At 41.2% G+C, this 18,179-nt stretch overlaps 1 protein-coding gene across 3 annotated transcripts in view; it reads left to right on the top strand.

Annotated features, from left to right (window-relative positions):
- The window catches only part of neto1l (neuropilin (NRP) and tolloid (TLL)-like 1, like), a 90,704-nt gene that overhangs the window by 9,814 nt on the left and 62,711 nt on the right, over positions 1-18,179 (top strand). For 2 of the 3 annotated variants that reach the window (XM_039789728.1, XM_039789729.1), the window contains exons 2-4: positions 3,023-3,079; positions 3,185-3,319; positions 3,712-3,960. In XM_039789728.1, coding sequence (XP_039645662.1) covers positions 3,023-3,079; positions 3,185-3,319; positions 3,712-3,960 — 441 coding nt within the window. Of the gene's footprint in view, positions 1-1,124; positions 1,919-3,022; positions 3,080-3,184; positions 3,320-3,711; positions 3,961-18,179 lie in introns of those variants that run through there. The other variant, XM_039789730.1, reaches the window with a different exon arrangement.

Below are 18,179 nucleotides of genomic sequence, written 5' to 3'. Positions count from 1 at the left end.
GCGTGGCTCCTGAAAAGTCTGCATTACCTGCTGTAAAAACCAAACACTTTTAGAATAGTGAGTAACAGGCCCATCTCTGGGACAGGATGTAATTAAGAGCAGTACGTTAGAGATGATGGTGCGTCTTTATCTACGAAATCTCAAGAGGGGTTTAGAATAAAACGCACAAGGAAGAGAGACAGAAAAGAGCCTTGTACTCAAGTCTGTCAGGGGCATAACAACACTACAAAAGGAGGAGGATGGTTCATTAACAGTGTATTTTAAGCTGATCCAAATTGTCCAGCAAATGCTAACCAGTGACATTAACACACGCACGCACGCATGTACGCACACACACCCACACACACACACACACACACACACACACACACACACACACACACACACACACACACACACACACACACACACACACACACAGGGGGCTGGGTCCAAGATTGCCTCTGCAGCAGGAGAATCTGAAGATGGATATTGTCTGCTGGGTGCCAAAACTATTTTGGGAGCCTGAGCCCCTTGACTTGTCCCTGGGCACCCTCTGATCAGCTTTGTCATCAGGTGTGGGAGCGGCTACACATGACACTCACACCTCAGGAACGTTATTGGGGGGGCGAGAAAGGGAAAAAGGGCTACTTTACCTCTCCATTTCTTGAAAAAAAATTGGAAACATGGAGAGGTAAGGGGGATCTGAAGTTGTTATCCATGATAACCTTGAAGTGGGCTGTATTTTAGGCTACATCCCAAATACAATAAATACATTGTAATGATGGTAAAAGCAAGAGTTTTAACAAAGCCTGATGTGGATGAGCAAAAGCAGGATGAAAGACGTGCTTTGATGCTTCTAGTTGTTTAAACATAACAATGCTGTATTTCTCCGGTCTATTTCATTCTGCAGCTTCGCGTTTGATAACGCTCATGGATAGAACTCACCCTCTGACATATTTGTGCTTCTTTATTCCATTTCCATTCCATATCTCATTGTATTTTTCTGCTTACCTTTCCATTTTCCATTGCGCGGCAGATCTCCACGAGCTGAAATGAATTCTGCGGCGCGTGCGTATAATGTAACACACGCTCATGTACGCACACATAAGCGCTTCCTTATCTACTCTTTGTGGTGCGTGTGAGTGTGTGCGGATGAAGTCGTGTCCTGAAGAAGTTTTGAATGCGTGCTTCAGAAGTACGCGAGGATTGTGGCGCATTGGACGGCTCAGCTGTAGTGTTGAATGAACGGAAGAGGAGGGAGATCATACATTAACTCCCGCTCGCTGCGGGGACTCTCCAGTTGATAGAAGACAGGAATGGGATGCAGAACAACGCGTCAAATGAAACCCAAACGAAAACCCACTTAATTGTGTGGGCTACCCGACCCGGTGTTTTCCAGGTGATTTTACGCACCGCAAAAGAGTGAAGAAAACGCTGCAGAGATGCGTGGTGCGGGGTTTCACATGCTCCTGAAGGATCCGCTCTCCTGATAAAGGGACCAAAGAGGACAAAACAAGGCTGTCCATGATATTTTTCCAAAGACTGGAAAGGTGGAGCGATTAGAAGAGGGCTGATGACGGGACTATTAATCCTTTCAGTGCATCAAAAGCACCAAAGGGAATTAGAAACGCTTGGATGGAAATTGGGCGAGTGTTTAGAACTGTTTCTGGTTTTATATGAAACTGGTGATTAGTTCATCTGCAAGGATTTTTTTTTCCCCCACTGAAGATTTTATTAAGGAGTAAATTCCCTTGTTTGTTTGTTGTTGTTTTTTCCACCGAAAGGTTGTATGGTATGAGCCGGAGTACATTTTCAGAAACTCTCATCTCAATCTTTTTTTTCTCTTCAAGTATTCCTAAATCTAAATGGAATTAGTTGAGTCTGAAGACGTTTGTGAAAGGAACAGACATGGTACATGGGCACATCTTCCATCACGGTAAGACATCCGTGCTCATCAGCTGAAGCACACTTGCTCAGAGCTCTTATTGCTTGCTTGTACCCTAACGAAGGAGAAGTAGAGTAATCCTTTAATCGGCGTTAACGGACGCTAAATATCAGAGCAACAGCTTAAACTCAAAATAGGAGCAGAATGGCGATGGAACGAATATCATGAGGTGATACAGACATACTGCATCCTGCAACCTGTAACTTGAAGGTCACTGCAAGTTCTTGTAGGGTTTCCTTTTCTTTTCTTTTCTTTTTTTTAAATGAACTTCACTTTGTGGGAGGAACGACTCATTAAGTAAACTGATTTGTGACAACTCATCATATAGCCTATAGCCTAGATGTTTTGGTAGTCAGTCGCTTTTCATCCAGTTTTTTAGTTTGATAATTATTAGTAATTTTTAGGTAATTTTCTTTATTTTTGTCATTTGTAGTCAATTTGGTAATTTTAAGTCAATGTTTTAGTTTTTCTTATCATTTTGAGTCATTTTTAGGTACACTAGTCATTTTTAGTTATTTCATGTTCTTTTTGGTTTTACTTTCTTTAGCTATTTTTTATCATATGTAGGTATTATTTGGACATTTTTAGTCATGTTTTAGTTATTTTATCAATTGTATTTATTTTCTTTTTCTTTTGGTCGTAGTTTACTTTTTTTTTAGTAATATTTTACTTATTGTTTGGAAGGAGTTTGGTGAATCACTCAGATTATATGTTTGCACAGAGTTACAGTACAGGCTTGTTGGTTATGTGGAGTCTATTAGCACTATACATTTTGTTTTGACATTACAGAATATATAAATCATAATTGATGAGATGCCAAGAATTGCCCGTTACTGTAACTAGTTGGGTATTGTGTGTTGTTTTGGGGATTCTTTAATGTTACTGTCAGGCATAGGGCTGCATTAGCATAAATTAGCATTTATCATTAGCATAACACTGTACATGAATCCAAGAACCTGAAATGTGCTCCTTGCTGACTCAACCGTCCATCAGCTGAAATCAAGCTGTGCACAAAACAGAGGAAATCCCAGAAAAAAAAAACATGTGCATGTCACAGTTTCCTGTCAAAAATGCATTGTCTTTATGTCCTTACAGTTGTTGCAAGTCTTCTCATACTTGGGTTGTCTGGGGCAACAAGGAAGGATACAGCAGGTAGTCGCCATCACTACAGCTGCACATCTTTACTCCCTAAATATCCTCTCTTCCAAGCTTTAATCTCTCACTTTGTCTTTTTCTTTTTGCTGTTTCTACTTTAAGTGAAGAACAACTCTGGAGTGAAGCCTGCGGGTCAATGTGGAACGTGGGTAAAAGAACCAGAAGGAGGGCTCTTCACTTCTCCCAATTACCCAAACAAATACCCCCCAGACACAGAGTGTGTTTACATCCTTGAAGGTAAATATTCTCTTTAAAAAAGCGATGTGATTCAGCTATTTGTTCTAAAGCTAAAGCATTTCTGGGGTTATCCTGTGGGGGAAATCACAGTATATTTTTAGACCGTGATGAGATGTATTGGTCTGTTGGACAGGCTAGTATTTTTCACATTAGGAGGTGGTATTTTATTGATCAGCACAAATAATTAGGATATTAAAATCCCCAAAGTGAATGTAGAGGCTAATAACTATCACAGTACTGGTGTTTTAGAGATAAATTGACTAACAGCCAGGATTGGAAGTATTGAGCAGTGCTGATAATGAAACAGGTTGAACGTTCATCAATGGAAGCATGACTAATATTTCACTCCCTGCTGTGTGCTAGTTGGTAATTATTTTCATTGTGTCTTCCAGCTCCCCCACGGCAGTGTATTGATCTACACTTTGAGGAGAATTATTCAATCGAGTCCTCTTGGGAATGTAAATTTGACAACATTGAGGTTCGGGATGGACCGTTTGGCTTCTCCCCGATACTCGGACGGTACTGTGGTCAGCACAGCCCGCCTGATATCAGGAGTAGCGGCCGATATCTGTGGATAAAATTTGTTACAGATGGTGAATTGGAAGCGGTGGGATTTTCAGCAAGATACAACTTCACTGCAGGTAAATGTTTGTAGTTGTTAATGCCTCACTGCTCTTGTCAATTCACTCCTTTCTTTGCGAGTATGTCCATGCTTTATAGGTTTAACAGCAAGGCTGCGAATGAATAACAAACATCATCCAGGGAACTCGCCCTTGTGGGAGCCTCTTGCAGTTTTATTGATTGTCTGTCTGCACACACTCTGTATTTCCATTGGCAATATACTATCATTGGCTGGGACACTCTTGTGACTGGGCTGTTATTTCTTCTCTCTCTTATATCTGGAGTGATGTGGAGCAGTGTCAGATTTTAATTCAGCTCAGCTGCACCACTCCTCAGTTTACAGGGCTGGAAGAAGCCAAGGAGCGTAGCAAACTAATCGGTATTGTCGAACACAGTCGTGGCAATTATGGTTGTGTGTTAAGCCTTGGCTTTCTTAATTTACCTTATCTTTGGTTGAGATCCCATTACTGAAGCAGCGTAAGGATTGATGACAAGGAATCAGGGCATAACCAAGATTTAATATTCTTTCACCTATACTCGACTGGGTTTAATAACACTGTCAACTTTGTAGTGTGTTTGAGCCTTGAAAGGAACAGTGCCAGGAACCACAAGCAGTTTGTCAATTTGTCTCCACATCCACTGCACCTTCAGTGGGTATTTTACCATCAGAGATTTGAATGTGTCATTGTTTATATCATAAACACTTACATCAAGCTTTCATCCAAAAAACATGCTGCTAGTTGTTAAAGAAAGGTTAAGAGGGACTATAGATTTCTCTCTTTTTCTAGTCTTAAAGGGGTGATAGAATGATTATATAGGGTATTTTACACTGTTCCTTAAGGTCTCCTAATGGGGTATGGAACATTGGTTGGGCTGAAAATTGCCCCAATGCTATTTTATTAGGGCCTTAACTACCCTGTGAATATGGCTCTATTTGGAACAAGAGCTTTTCTTCCAAATATGGTATGCTAATGAATATTCAGAATGAGCTACGCGCTGATTGGTTTGAGCAAACTACATAGAAACACATGGGAGACTCGGCAGCAGGCCTCATATTTCAGACACTGCAAAGTTATACATTGTTTGTCGGGCTATTTCGTTATTAAATTCACTTCTGAGACTTTTTTTAGCGAGAAATCAACTATATAAAGCTCAAATATGGGCCGTTTTACGAAAATTGATGGCTATTTGCAAATTTGGTAAGACTGTGTGTCGGAGTTCAGCCGCTGGTGCTGCCTCGCGGCCCGCCGGTGCTGCCTCGCCGCCCAGCCTGCCTTCCTTCACAGACCCCGGCCTGCTATGAGGTACTTGGAGCTCCGTCACGGCTGGCAGCCCACAACAGGGACTACCAACACCACTGCCCTGACAGAGCTCCAGGGCCTTCAACTCCCCTCTTCCTGCTAGCTAAATGGCCCGTTGTGTGAGTGTGAGAGTGAGAGCGCGGTCAGCGAGCTTGTTACACCAGCAATCTCTTACCACATGTTACACACATGTCACGCCACTTATACAACATCTAACTAAATGTCTTATAAACCTAACAACGGTGTCCAATTTCAAGTTAATATTTGTGAAGACTAGGTGTTTCGTTAACTGTGACTGTCCCTTCAATCCTAGCTACAAATCACGGATAGTTAGCTTCCTTTTCGGTGTAATTCGAGTATATTTACAGTTTGAATTTCGTCACGCCACTTACACAACATCTAACTAAATGTCTTATAAAGCTAATAACGGTGTCCGATTTCAAGTTAATGAATATTTGTGAAGACTAGGTGTTTCGTTAGCTGTGACTGTCCCTTCAATCCTAGCTACAAATCACGGATAGTTAGCTTCCTTTTCGGCATAATTCGAGTATATTTACAGTTTGAATTTCGTCACGCCACGTATACAACATCTAACTAAATGTCTTATAAAGCTAACAACTGTGTCCAATTTCAAGTTAATGAATATTTGTGAATTTCAGAGGAATTCTAAGAGGAGGCTAGCTAGCTAGCTCTCATTGATAGAGCTACATCCAGCCGCAGGCTCTATCAATGAGACTCGCGGACAAGCGGCGTTTATTTCCCCAATCGTTTGTTTAAATTACTCAACACATTATAATTACACACATTAAAAGATTAACTGGAACCTGTGGTAACAGATTGCTGGTGTAACAAGCTCGCTGACCGCGCTCTCACTCACACACACCGGGCATTTAGCTAGCAGGAAGAGGGGAGCTGCAGGCCCTGAAGCTCTGTCAGAGCACCGGCGTTTAGTGGTCCATTAGTGGTGTTAACGGTGACTCTGCGCAGGTATGAAGTGCTGTGGGTTGCCAGCCGTAACGGAGCTCAATCGAGCTCACAGCAGGCCGGGGTTTGTGAAGGAAGGCAGGCCGGGCGGTGAGGCAACAACACAGGCAGCACCGGCCGCTTAATTCCGACCCACAGTCGGACAAAATTTGCAATAAGCCATCCATTTTCGTAAAACGGCCCATATTTGAGCTTTACATAGTTGATATCTCGCATAAAAAAGTTTAGGAAGTGAATTTTGTAATGGAATAGCAGAGATCTGCGTGACCTAGATTCAGAAGACTACCTGATCTCAGGTCAGTTGTGTAGCCTATGTAAATGTTGGGCGTTACTGTTCTCTTAATACACCCACGGCTGTGACAAAGGTTCCGGATTTTGAGATGCTTACGCAAGCAACTAGCTTTGTTGAGATTCGCCCGTTTTCAGTGGCAGTTTCAAAATATGAGATTTTCATAGTAAAGGGGTGTCAATGGGATTTTGAGCTTCTGTGTATGTCCTATTTACCCACCGAACTGTTATTCAACTATGACAGGGTAAAATCGGTTTTGCATTCTATCACCCCTTTAACAACTACTCAAAGCGCTTTTACACAGTACAGGAACCATACACACACTGTGACTGCCATAGTAGATGCTACTTGCTCATCAGATAAACATTCACACACATATAGCGCTGCATCGGGAGCAATTAGGGGTTCAGCGCCTTGCCCGAGGACACTTCAACATTGGAATGCAGGGCCAGGGATCAAACCACCGACCTTGATTGGCAGACGACCACTCTACCACCTGAGCCACAGCCACCTGTGTGTGTGTGTGTGTGTGTGTGTGTGTGTGTGTGTGTGTGTGTGTGTGTGTGTGTGTGTGTGTGTGTGTGTGTGTGTGTGTGTGTGTGTGTGTGTGTGTGTGTGTGTGTGTGTGTGTGTGTGTGTTGTTATCAAGAAATCAGCACACTGAAGCTCTTCATGGGAAATCACAGTGAAAAAGTGCAGTGAAAACTATTGAGGAATAAAGTGAAGGACCATGGATTGTTAAGCAGAAATACTGCCACTTTCTGACATTTGCAAGTAGAAGTTAAATTGCTCATGTAAAACTACACCAAGATAAAGCTGCTGTATAGCTCAAAGTATTCAGCGTAACAGCTACAGGCTGTCAGATACAAGAGAGAGAGAAGGCAGTGTCATGCATGGATATGTGCTGTGTTATAAAGATTGCAGTCTGCTGAATCTCTTATATTGCAGCTGTGTTATACACATCAGCTCTATTAATTTTGATTTTATTTATTTTATTTGACTATAAAGACAAAGGAGGTCATATTTTCAGCTTGGCTTGTCTGTTGGTTTGTCTGTCAGCAGGATTACAGGAAAACTACTGGCCTGGTTTACATGAAACTTGGTGGAATGGTGTAGCATGGGCCAATACCCATTACATTTTAGCGCGGATCCGAAGTACACAAATTTGTATTACTTTTATTAACATTGCGAGATAGGGCATTTGTGCTGCATTCATGTGGTGTCGGTATAATTGGGTTCCTGCATTAATGCTGTGAATTGGGCATTCCTGGGCTCTCATTGTGCCCTTCTAGTTGCATATGTGTATGTGACTTTGTGCTCTTCAGCAGCAAGGCTAGTTGAGTAGCTTTACCATAATAATACCAATGATATCATTGAATGAATAGCATTTTAGCTCATGTTACCTTTAAACAAATAGTTTGACATTTTGGAAAATACGCTTATTCTAAATTTAAGTGTTAGATGAGAAGATTTATAGCACTTTCATGTACAGTTAAAACAAAGCTACTGACAGCAGTCGGTTAGCTTAGCACAAAAGCTGAAAACCGACAGAAAGCAAATTTTCACTTTGCGTCATTGGACCTGTTGTGTGTTGATTCCCCCCAAAAAGCCCATGTACCGGCTGCACAGACGTTAGCTAGAAATGTACACACTGTGTGTGCGTGCGTGCGTAAGAGCAGCTGTAGCTTTGTGTACTGTAGATTTAAATTCACCATACAAACATCATTAGCCTCTTGGCAAGTAAGCATATTTTCCAAAATATTTAACTACTTCTTTAATAAATGATAGCATTTAATAATACTGTATTGGTCCGGGTTTGCTGATGTAGTAAGGGATAGTCTGGAAAACTGTCTTCCCTAATAGATTTCAAAATGTAAGTATATTAATGCGAAAAACGTCACTACAAAGAAATCAGATACACAGAAAGGATAATCATTTATTTCCACCCTCGATAGTCAGAGATAAAGAACCCAAAGCACATTTTCTATGATGTGCAATTGAAGCATTGTTTCCTCTGCTTCCTTTGGGAGTTTCATTGAAAATTTGCTGAGAGGAAAGAAAAAAAAAAAAACCTGCCTCTCGACATGATGTGGCATATGATTTACATAATTAAAGAAGATAAAAGTCTGGAACTCACTCGACTTGATACTCTGAAATCTGGCAATGTGAATAGTGCCTCACATCTGCAGCTGCTCTGCTAACCCTGCAAATTCACACCCTTCCTCTGATGAATGGCAGAGAAAAAAAGAGGCAACAAAGGTGACATGAATCAGCTCCACTTAACTCTCTTTCCTCAGTCATTTAAGGCGCAGAGAGATAAAAACTCCAATGCCTCTCCTTCACATTCTGCCAGTGTCCTCTCAGAGCCTTGTGCTGCTGATGACTAATGCGATTAGTACAGCAGCCAGTGGATAAAGAAGCAGGGACTGGACCCTCACAATATCCAGAGTCATATTAAATGTTGACGTACTTCAGTGAAGCACTTAAAGTCTGAAGATATTATGTGTTCAATAAACCTTTTTCACGGCAGTCATGTTGACATGTCATAGTAGGAAAAGCACAAGTGTATTCAAAACCATTAATGATGGCTGCATTCCACTTAGGAGAGGCCCTGGTATTGTGCATATGCTGACTCACTGAAATAGCTTACTGGGACAGTTGATGGAATTGAGTCATTGTTAAGGTTATCAATTTCAGCTGTGCTTTTCCTACTATGACAAGTCTGCTGTGAATAAGGTCCATGTATATGTGGCGTCAGAGGAAGAAATGCTGGGGTAACTAGAGATTCACTCAGAACAGTCACTAAATGAACTTGGCTGTCCCAATGATGTGATGTTCAATGTATTTATTTGTCAAACAAATTACACCCAGATGCCTCATTCTTTGTCTTTTCTTGCGTCTCAGAACTTTTACATTAGTCTGTTTTTACCTCTGCACTGTAGCTTGTTTTTTCAAGGGTTTGAAGCCTTTTCTTTTGAAAACCATACATACAACTATATCCTGAATTAATTCAGCTACAAAGACAATGATTAGACCGGCTAGCACCTGTGTAAGGATCAGTACACGAAAACTTACCAGGCGGTGGAGTCCATGTGGTGGGCTGCATGTGTGACTCACTTTAGTTACCTGACTGACCTGATTCATCGTAGTCACAGCTCATGCAGCCCAGATGTCGTCCTAATGCTCTTAAGTGTACACTTAAAAGAACAGTTCAACAATTTGCAAAATAGGCTTATTCACTTTTTTGCTAGGAGTTAGATCAGACGATTGATACCACTTCACGTCTGTACGTTAAATATAAAGCTAGCGCCAGTTAGCCTAGCTTAGCTCAATGACCGGAAACATAATCTGCCTATAAAAACACCTATAAAACACATTAACATGGTTTATCTCCTTTCTTTAATTTGTACAAAAACCAAAGAGTAAAATATTTTTTCGCACAGTTTTTGTACATATTACACAAACAAGACAACACCAAGACTAGTCTCACATTGCCAGACCTTCCTCCACAGCCCTGTGGAAGAGGGTCTGGCTAATCCACACAGCATTCCGGGATGGGAGAAAAACGTGCTCTGGTTTATTGGCATTTCTTTAAACCAATCACAATCGTCTTGGGCAGCGCTGAGCGTCGGACGGAGCCACGGTGCTGATGCAAAATAACCTCGGGAAGGAACTTGTTTTGTGTAACGTGTATGTTCAAAAGTTGTTTTGTCGTGAAACAGAAAACTCAGATTTGACAGATAGTCTAACTAGCTGTCTGGATTTACCCTGCAGAGATCTGAGGAGCAGTTGACCATAGTCCTCATATATATATATTGACCCGAACAATCCCGGAAGTGGAACGTCGTGGATATAGACTACACCAAGACAGGACGCCATGCATTATGACACGTGCAATCTGTATTTGGATATTTGATCAGGATGAGGGGAAAAAAGGCATGTTAATGCAAGGTGTAAATGCGCACATCAGGATCGGAACACAATCGGATCAGCTAGCCCATCTTCAGGTTAGGGTTAGGACACTTCCCTTGACACTGAGATGCGCCATGTTTATTGACAAGTTCACAAGCCCCACCTGACCAAAATGATCCTCCCTGAGATCTGATCACAATACGGGAAGAATAAGGATAATGATATCACTAAATAATAGATGTAAATCCAAAGGCCTCTACATTGGATGTCAATATCCAAATACAAATCCTATATTAACGCCAAGTATAAACGGGGCCTTAGACAAAGCTAGATTTGCTGTTTTTTGTTCTAGTCTTAGCTTTATGCTAAGCTAACTGACTGTTCATGTTTACTGTACAGACATGGAAGTGGTATCAATCTTTCTTATCTTGGCACGAAAATGAAAAAATATAAATATAAAATATAAATTAGTTAGTCTCAAAAATGCCAAGATGCATTACAAGTAACCTTAACAAATTCTCCTAATGCCACTTTAAAGCATCATGAAGAGCATACTGTAAGTGTATAGCAGCAGCCATCATGGTCTATTGCTCCACAACCAAGTCCACACATGGACATTGGCATAGGAAAGGGCTGGAAGCCTCAGGCCAAAGCTGTGTTTAAATTTGCAAAATAAATCCTGGGATGAGTTCTATTTTTATTATTTCATCCTGTCTTTGTCATTATTTGTATGGAGGAACAATATGGTGGAACAATAATTTAGTTTTGAAATAGTGGCAACTTGAAAGTGAGATATTGAGCCACCGCCTTTGTCATTATTCTGCCCAAATATATTCACAGTGGAACAAAAATTTAGTTTTGAAATAGTGTACATGCTACTATCAGTCGTATGGTGATACAAATACAACCAAAGCATAATGAGTCATACCAGAACAGTAACAGGCTTCATAGCACGTGAAGTTGCTTGTTGTAAAATTCCCATCATCTCTGCAGTTCAGCGACACAGCCAAGGTGTTACATTGTGACAGGCAGCCTTATAGTACCACTGACACAATGTAAAATTGCAAAGGTTGAATCCAGCTTGTGCAGCAGGGTGAATTATTGAGTGGAGGAAGCATGTGTAAATGTCTGTGTGTGCAAGGCTGTTGGGGGATTTGAGCAGCATTCTGCTTTTCAGTTCGTCCTACGAAGCCGTGACCTTAGAACCCTTTGCACTGGTAGATTAAGTGGTGTTTCAGCACCTTAAGCCAGAGCAAATAAAAGCTGCAAGTTCTCCCCCTCTTTCTCCCTGCTCTCTGGTCCCTGGCTGTGTGCAGAGCCAAGACCTGGTGGTGAGGCAGATGCTGCTCTATGGCGACTCGGGCAGTATTTGTGCATTTCAAGAAGAGTTTATATATCTGTTCCTTTTATTGAAAATATTATGTGGATGTGGAAAAGAAAATGTATATACAGCATACTAATGGGGCCCATTTGGTTTTCAGCTGCTTCTTAGATGTGATGTTTTAGTTTTTTCTGTGAATACATTTAAAGATGGAATATGAAGACTGTTCTGTGTTGCTTGAAGAAAAATTTAATCCTAAATTGGATTTGTGTAGTTTTGAGTATATAACATATTTTTGTTTTTAAGTGCATTTTGTTATCATATTAGTGGTTGGCGGGTATGGACTGTGAAAAATGCTTGATAAAATTCCTTGGACCTTTACTCAAACATTTGTAATTTAAATCTCTCATGAAAAGAAATAATCAAATGGAAACTGGTCAGCATGCCATTCAGCCTCATTTGTTACCCGTGGCACCTTCGGTAGCACTGTTACTGTATGTTTTCTTCTATTTAGCATTCAGGCCATGACTAATGTATCTATAATCAAGATGACACTGATTGATCTAAGTGCCTTATCGCCCCAACCAAGCTCTAACTGGACTGAGAATCATTTTGGAATGAAATGAGTCAAATGGCATTTAAGATTATAGCTGGAGTAGGATATATGGGTCTATCATAAAAGAGGCAGGGCCATGAGATTGAACCTAGGATGGGCTCAAACTGGAAAATTGAAAATTGAACCACAGAGATCGACTCCTCGCTCTTGGAAGTAACTGACTTCAGCAGCACCATTGCCCCACAGAAAGTTCCGCGACTTCCCAGTTTCACATCTGCCTACAAAGTCATTTGCCAGTGGCAACACCCGACATTTAAATGTTTGAGTTGCTTTTTTGTTCAATTGCATCCACTGACAGAATGACGTTTCCAAAGACACTGACATTCACCAGATTGGCAGGAGGCATGTCAAAATTCATGATAGTTATCATTTACTGTATTTTAAGACAGAGTTGAACATACTCTCCAACCCACATAGTATAAGACAGAAGTAGATTTATGAAAGTAGGTCAAAATATAGACTGATGAAAACAGATGAAGTTGATGATGAGAGTTAGATCTCGGGCTCTTATTCTGAAGATGCAGATGTTTTATAAAGCGTCAAGATTTGGAAAAATGAGTAATGGAAGAAGACAAACAAATACACACTAAAATGTGACAAAATTTTCAGAAAGGAAGAACACGGAAATGTCAAATTTCTTCTAAACTATTTACCCAAATCTTAATAATTTGTAGGTGAGAAACAGGCCATGCAGTTGCAGAGTCATGACACAAACAGCAGTCCAAATAGATGTCTAACAGTGAAAACTGAGCTTGTGGTTTGTGGTCTGGCTTTTTCTATCGTAAAACCTCTCAACCTAAATCCAATAAAGACACTGTCGACACTTGGTCTCTCACTGCTCTAGCACCTAAGGCACTGGGAGTAAAATTTCATTTTCCATGGCCCAACACTGGTAGGGATTCAGATTCACAAAGGAGCACAGATAGATGAAAGTTAGTTGAAATTCATGAGAGAAATCTCCTGTGGTGCATTTTCTGCTGTTCTCCCAAGATCTGAGTGAAGAGTGTGTTTGCCTCATTGAGCTGCTTGCATATAGTCCCTCCTCATAAGTCACAAAACACAAAAGCCTCCCAATGTTTTGCACTAATGCTCATCAGTGCTTCCTACAGTGCAAGTCACATTCTCTGGGACTTTGCTTCCTGATTGTTCAGCGCTGCCTACTGTTTCTTTGATTGTTTTGGGTCTTTCTTTTCTCTACTGGGAAAAATGTGTAGGTGTACATTACTCACAGGTGTGTTCCCTTAATATGTAATGCAATTTCTCCAAAGTGATGCTATTAGCTAAAGGGGCTTTGGCAAAGAGAAAATAAGCAGGTATCTTTGTTTATTCTTCATTTGACTCTTTCCAATGTGTTAAAATGAAGCTGACATTAGTCTAGATGGAGAAACAGATCTGTGTTTGGAGAATAGTTTTTTTTTTTTTCTTTTGGTTTTCCAGTGGAGTCCCTCATCTAGCTTTGTGTTTTTGAGTTAGGGCTGCCCACATCAATCTTATTTCCAAAACAATCCTGTGCTCGTATGCGGGTAAGAAAGAATGACGGTTGCTACATTTGAGCTCAGCTGAAGACTCCCTTCCCTCTTCACTGCCTCTGTTTTAGCAAAATGAGACGGATGGAGTGAGTTAGCATTGCAGGCACACCTCTTGCAGCTGTGGAAGAGGGCGGTTTCACCCTCGCTCTACTCACTCATCTCTCTTATGTCTTTTTTTCAGCCAACACTACCTCTTTTCTTCTCTCTTTGCCTTTCTCCCTGACATGCCTGGCTCATGCTCTCTGTGTTATGCACCAGATCTATCTAAAGCGAGATGTCCCATTCACACACCTTGGCATACATGTTTTACATGCTTTCTGTGGTTCTCCAGGAAATTCAACTATGAAACCACCAATGTCCACATAAAAGGATAATTCCAAGGATTTATTACAACCTGGTTTTTATTTTCATAACACTTAAAGGTTCTGTTACAAAGATCCATCATAGAGAAAGATCTGACTTCCTTTTTCAGCTTTGAAAAACTGTAGGCTACTTACCACAGTTGTGTGTGCACACACTATTCCTGTGCCATTCCAGCTCTGCTCGCTTTCTGTTTTACCTTATAATTAAAGTGCAGTAATGTGGCTAAAATGTTGTCTTGTTTACAACCTGTCTAATCATCTCAACTCATGTTACTTGCCATGTCCCCAAATCTCAGCAAATACTGTTATGTTATCATAACCAACAGGAGTTGTAAGAAACTGGAATTATACTTCACCTGCATTTAAAATAGCACAATTTAATATTTCAGTGGAATTGTTTTGGAACTTTGACACAGTTGGTTTTGTTGACCAATAGAACCCTCTTTACAGTGCTGATATTTAAGGGGTCCAGAGAGTCCAAAACAGAGGCTGTCCTAGCTTATGTGTTACATCATCATCCATTTTTAATATTCAATAAGTGTGGTTTGTAAACTATTAAGAGACAGTTGTCAAACTGCAAAATGTATGTAGCGACCAAGCTAACTAGCCTGTTAACTGACAACTTATTTTAATGACTGACAACAAAGGTTAACAAGCTAGCTAGCTCAGAGAGCTGTTGAGACTGATGAGCAACAGCATGTTCCCAGCTGGCTAGCGTGTTATCCATTCACTGGCTAGCTACAGTGGTTTACCAACTAGACCTGCATGTTGTCAGTACATCACCAAGTTTCTAAAACTACACACTTCACAAAGATGTATGGATGAATTTTGCTGTACTACTTTCTGGTGTGTCTGCACCTTTATTCTCTTTCCGCCCTACTTGACTTCTCTCCCATCCTTCCTCTGACGTCACATCTTGCTCTATCCTGCATAGCAGAAAAGTCCCGGCACAAAATCTTCACCAGCATCAGACAACGAGCATTCACTCAGGGGACATAAACAGAGTTTATCGGCCCATGGAACTTAACTCACTATCCAACAGGATATACATCCTTTGGCTGTTTCAGCCGCTCCTAGCCAATTACCCTGCAGATCAATCAGCGGCTCAGGTTGTTTCCTCCTTCCATCCTCTGTGGCAGTTTGTTAGCCAGGCCTGTTGTTCAGTTACAGATGCTGTGGGGGTCAGGGCACCTCTCTGTTGTGGCTGGAAGACTGCAGTAATGTAAACCATGCTGGATGTTGGGGTTTATTTGTGGCCTGGTTTGGGGATTGGAGTGAACAGGTTGTGTGTGTTGTTTGTGTGTATTGTATACACACACACCATATGTATCAATACCCATGTGTACATACAATATGCTGAAACATGTGTATTTGTGTGTGTGTTTGTCTACATCATGCATCTCTCCAATCTGCAAGAGAATCTTGGCTGCCTTCCTATTCAAACCCCTGTGTCCTTCTTGTGCTACATCCACAATAGAGCGACCTATTGTGTATTCACGCAGCGTTTTCTACATTGTACACATGGTGCAAATGGTCTTTGCTCTCAGAACTGCATTGGAAATTTGCTAGGTTGTGTGTGTTTTTCTCCCCCACTCCCTTTTTCTGTAGGCATAACAGCTCGCACAGGGCTTTTTGTTTCATTAGCCTATCACCGTGGTAGATCCATGGCTGTCATGCTGAGAGCCTGACTCTCTCCATTATGCTGTATAAGCCAGAAATAAGATTGAGCTGTGTGTTTTATCTCTGCACACATTAAGGCCTCAACCCATTGAAAACGTCTTGGAGAATTATTCTCTTAGGAGTTGATTGAAAAGGTCTTTTCATTTTTGGAAGGTGAATGAGTTTTGTTTGCTCATCGCTCCTGATTTGTACCTCTGATTTTCAAAGGACGTTGCAGAGCAGATTGCTTTCCATGCTTGACGAGTTTTGCGTTTGTTTTCATCTTCTCATCAGTGGTATGCTTCCTTAGGGAGTTCCTTTATTAACACACAGGGATGAAAAAGTCCAATAACTGCCTCAAAGGGAGTATGAATGACGAATGGTCTGCTTTTATTATATACACGTCGCTCCCCAATTTTCTTACATCCTTTTTTGGCAGTGGATTACGCTCTGCATTCCCAGCTTATCATCTAAGAGCAAATATCTGATTCTGAAGGGGCCTAAATCACATTTGGCATCAGGGTAATCTAATAGGTGATGGCAAGCTTTTGTTTTGCCACTGGGAGAATCATGTCAACGTTCAACAGAGGAGAGTAAGACTGTTATGGGATTATGAAATGTGGAATTTGAGTAATCCTCATACCATTTAGAATGATAGCACAATTCTAGATTCAAGCAGACGGCAAAAACAACACATAATACTTCCATATAGGAAATGATAATAAAATGTTGATGGTACATTTCGTGAAATAAAAGTGCAGCTTGGGTCATATACTGTTTGGACTGTTTTGAAGGGTACATGCATATCATTACCACATGATAGATTTATAGAAAAGCCATGACACTTAGTTTATGGTTTACAAACTGATTGTAATTCTCCGGCTCCTCTCAGTCCATCATATTTTATTTATTTAAGGGTTTCCTAGGTTCAACCAAGGAAGAAAAATGTAATGTAGTAATAATAATGGAATAGAATTTGTATACAAAGCATAACAGAATAGTCTGTGCTGGGTTTGGAGAGGTGTTTGAAGTGATGCCTTCTCGTTCATAGCCAATATGGTAGACTTTCCAGGCAGGGTTAGGCTTAGGTTAGTTTTTTTAAGGAAAGACCTGCTAGGTTCTCATGCCTCTCCCTGTTTTCCCCTGTATGTGTGAAGGATTGCTATTGCACCCAGGGGATCCATTATGTGAGCTTGTGGGCTGCTAAATAGCTCCTACTGGAAAGACCAGGTTGAATTTGAATGTTTACTGTTTGTCGTCCTGTAAGTGCATGTGACATTTGGTTTTCTGGGGCTGTGAAACAGAGTGTGCAATGTTCTATGCAGTTGTTTTCTTTGCTGAAGGTGTCAAGCATTTGCTTGGCTCTGAAACCTTGAGTCACGAAAGCTGAGAGAACTGTCGGGATGATAGCGCCACAAACATAAACACGTTCTTAGCGAGGTGTTGGTTTCCATCATCTTTTCTCGCACATTCGTCTTCTTTCATCCTTGTCAAAGCTCACATTGCTCGTCCATCTGTGATTATTGAGGTGCAGGAGGGTGCGAGAGAACATTTTTATTTCCTCCTCAGACCACTGGCTTTACACCAATGGAGTCCAGTAAGTCAATTAAGACCATCGTCTTCCATTGGACGTCTGAAGTCTTTTTGGCAGATTGCCGAGAGCAAGGACCTGGAAAAGTCAGGAAGTCGATCATGTGTGTTCATCTCTTCTCAAACCAACACCAACAGCCTGCTGAACATCATGGCCTTGCTGGCATTTGATTTTCCATTTGGCAAGCTCGATTAATCCCAACACTCCTATACAATGCGACGCACATGGCCACCCACCGCTGCTGGCTCTCATTGTTCCCCTACGCCTGAAAATGTACAGCTAGGAGAAGCAGAGGTGGAGAAAGTGCAAGAAGAATGCCACTGCTGCATGTACTGTATATATGAGCGATGCACAGAGACAAAGAAAGAAGAAAGGAAAGAAGAATCCAACGATACAGAGAGAGATTTGGATTGCTGTGAATAGGGTACGGCTACGCTGTGAGGAAGACTGATAAAAGATTGGGGCTGCTCCATGTCCCCTCAAGGCTCTGCTTCTATCTGAATATTCATTGAGCTGACACTGGCTTTTCTCGCCACCGTCTATAAAAGGATGCCAATTGGCTTTTACCTTGTGGCCACTAATAAGCCTCTTTGCCTAACATGCATACAAACGACTCTTCATGATACACAGACACACATTTCTGCACTTCCTTATAAACAGCTCTTGCTGCCCGAA

Source organism: Perca fluviatilis, chromosome 22, assembly GCF_010015445.1.
Source record: "Perca fluviatilis chromosome 22, GENO_Pfluv_1.0, whole genome shotgun sequence".
Lineage (NCBI taxonomy): Eukaryota > Metazoa > Chordata > Actinopteri > Perciformes > Percidae > Perca > Perca fluviatilis.
Note: the sequence above shows the minus strand (reverse complement) of the source record. Positions and strands in the feature narration are given on the sequence as shown.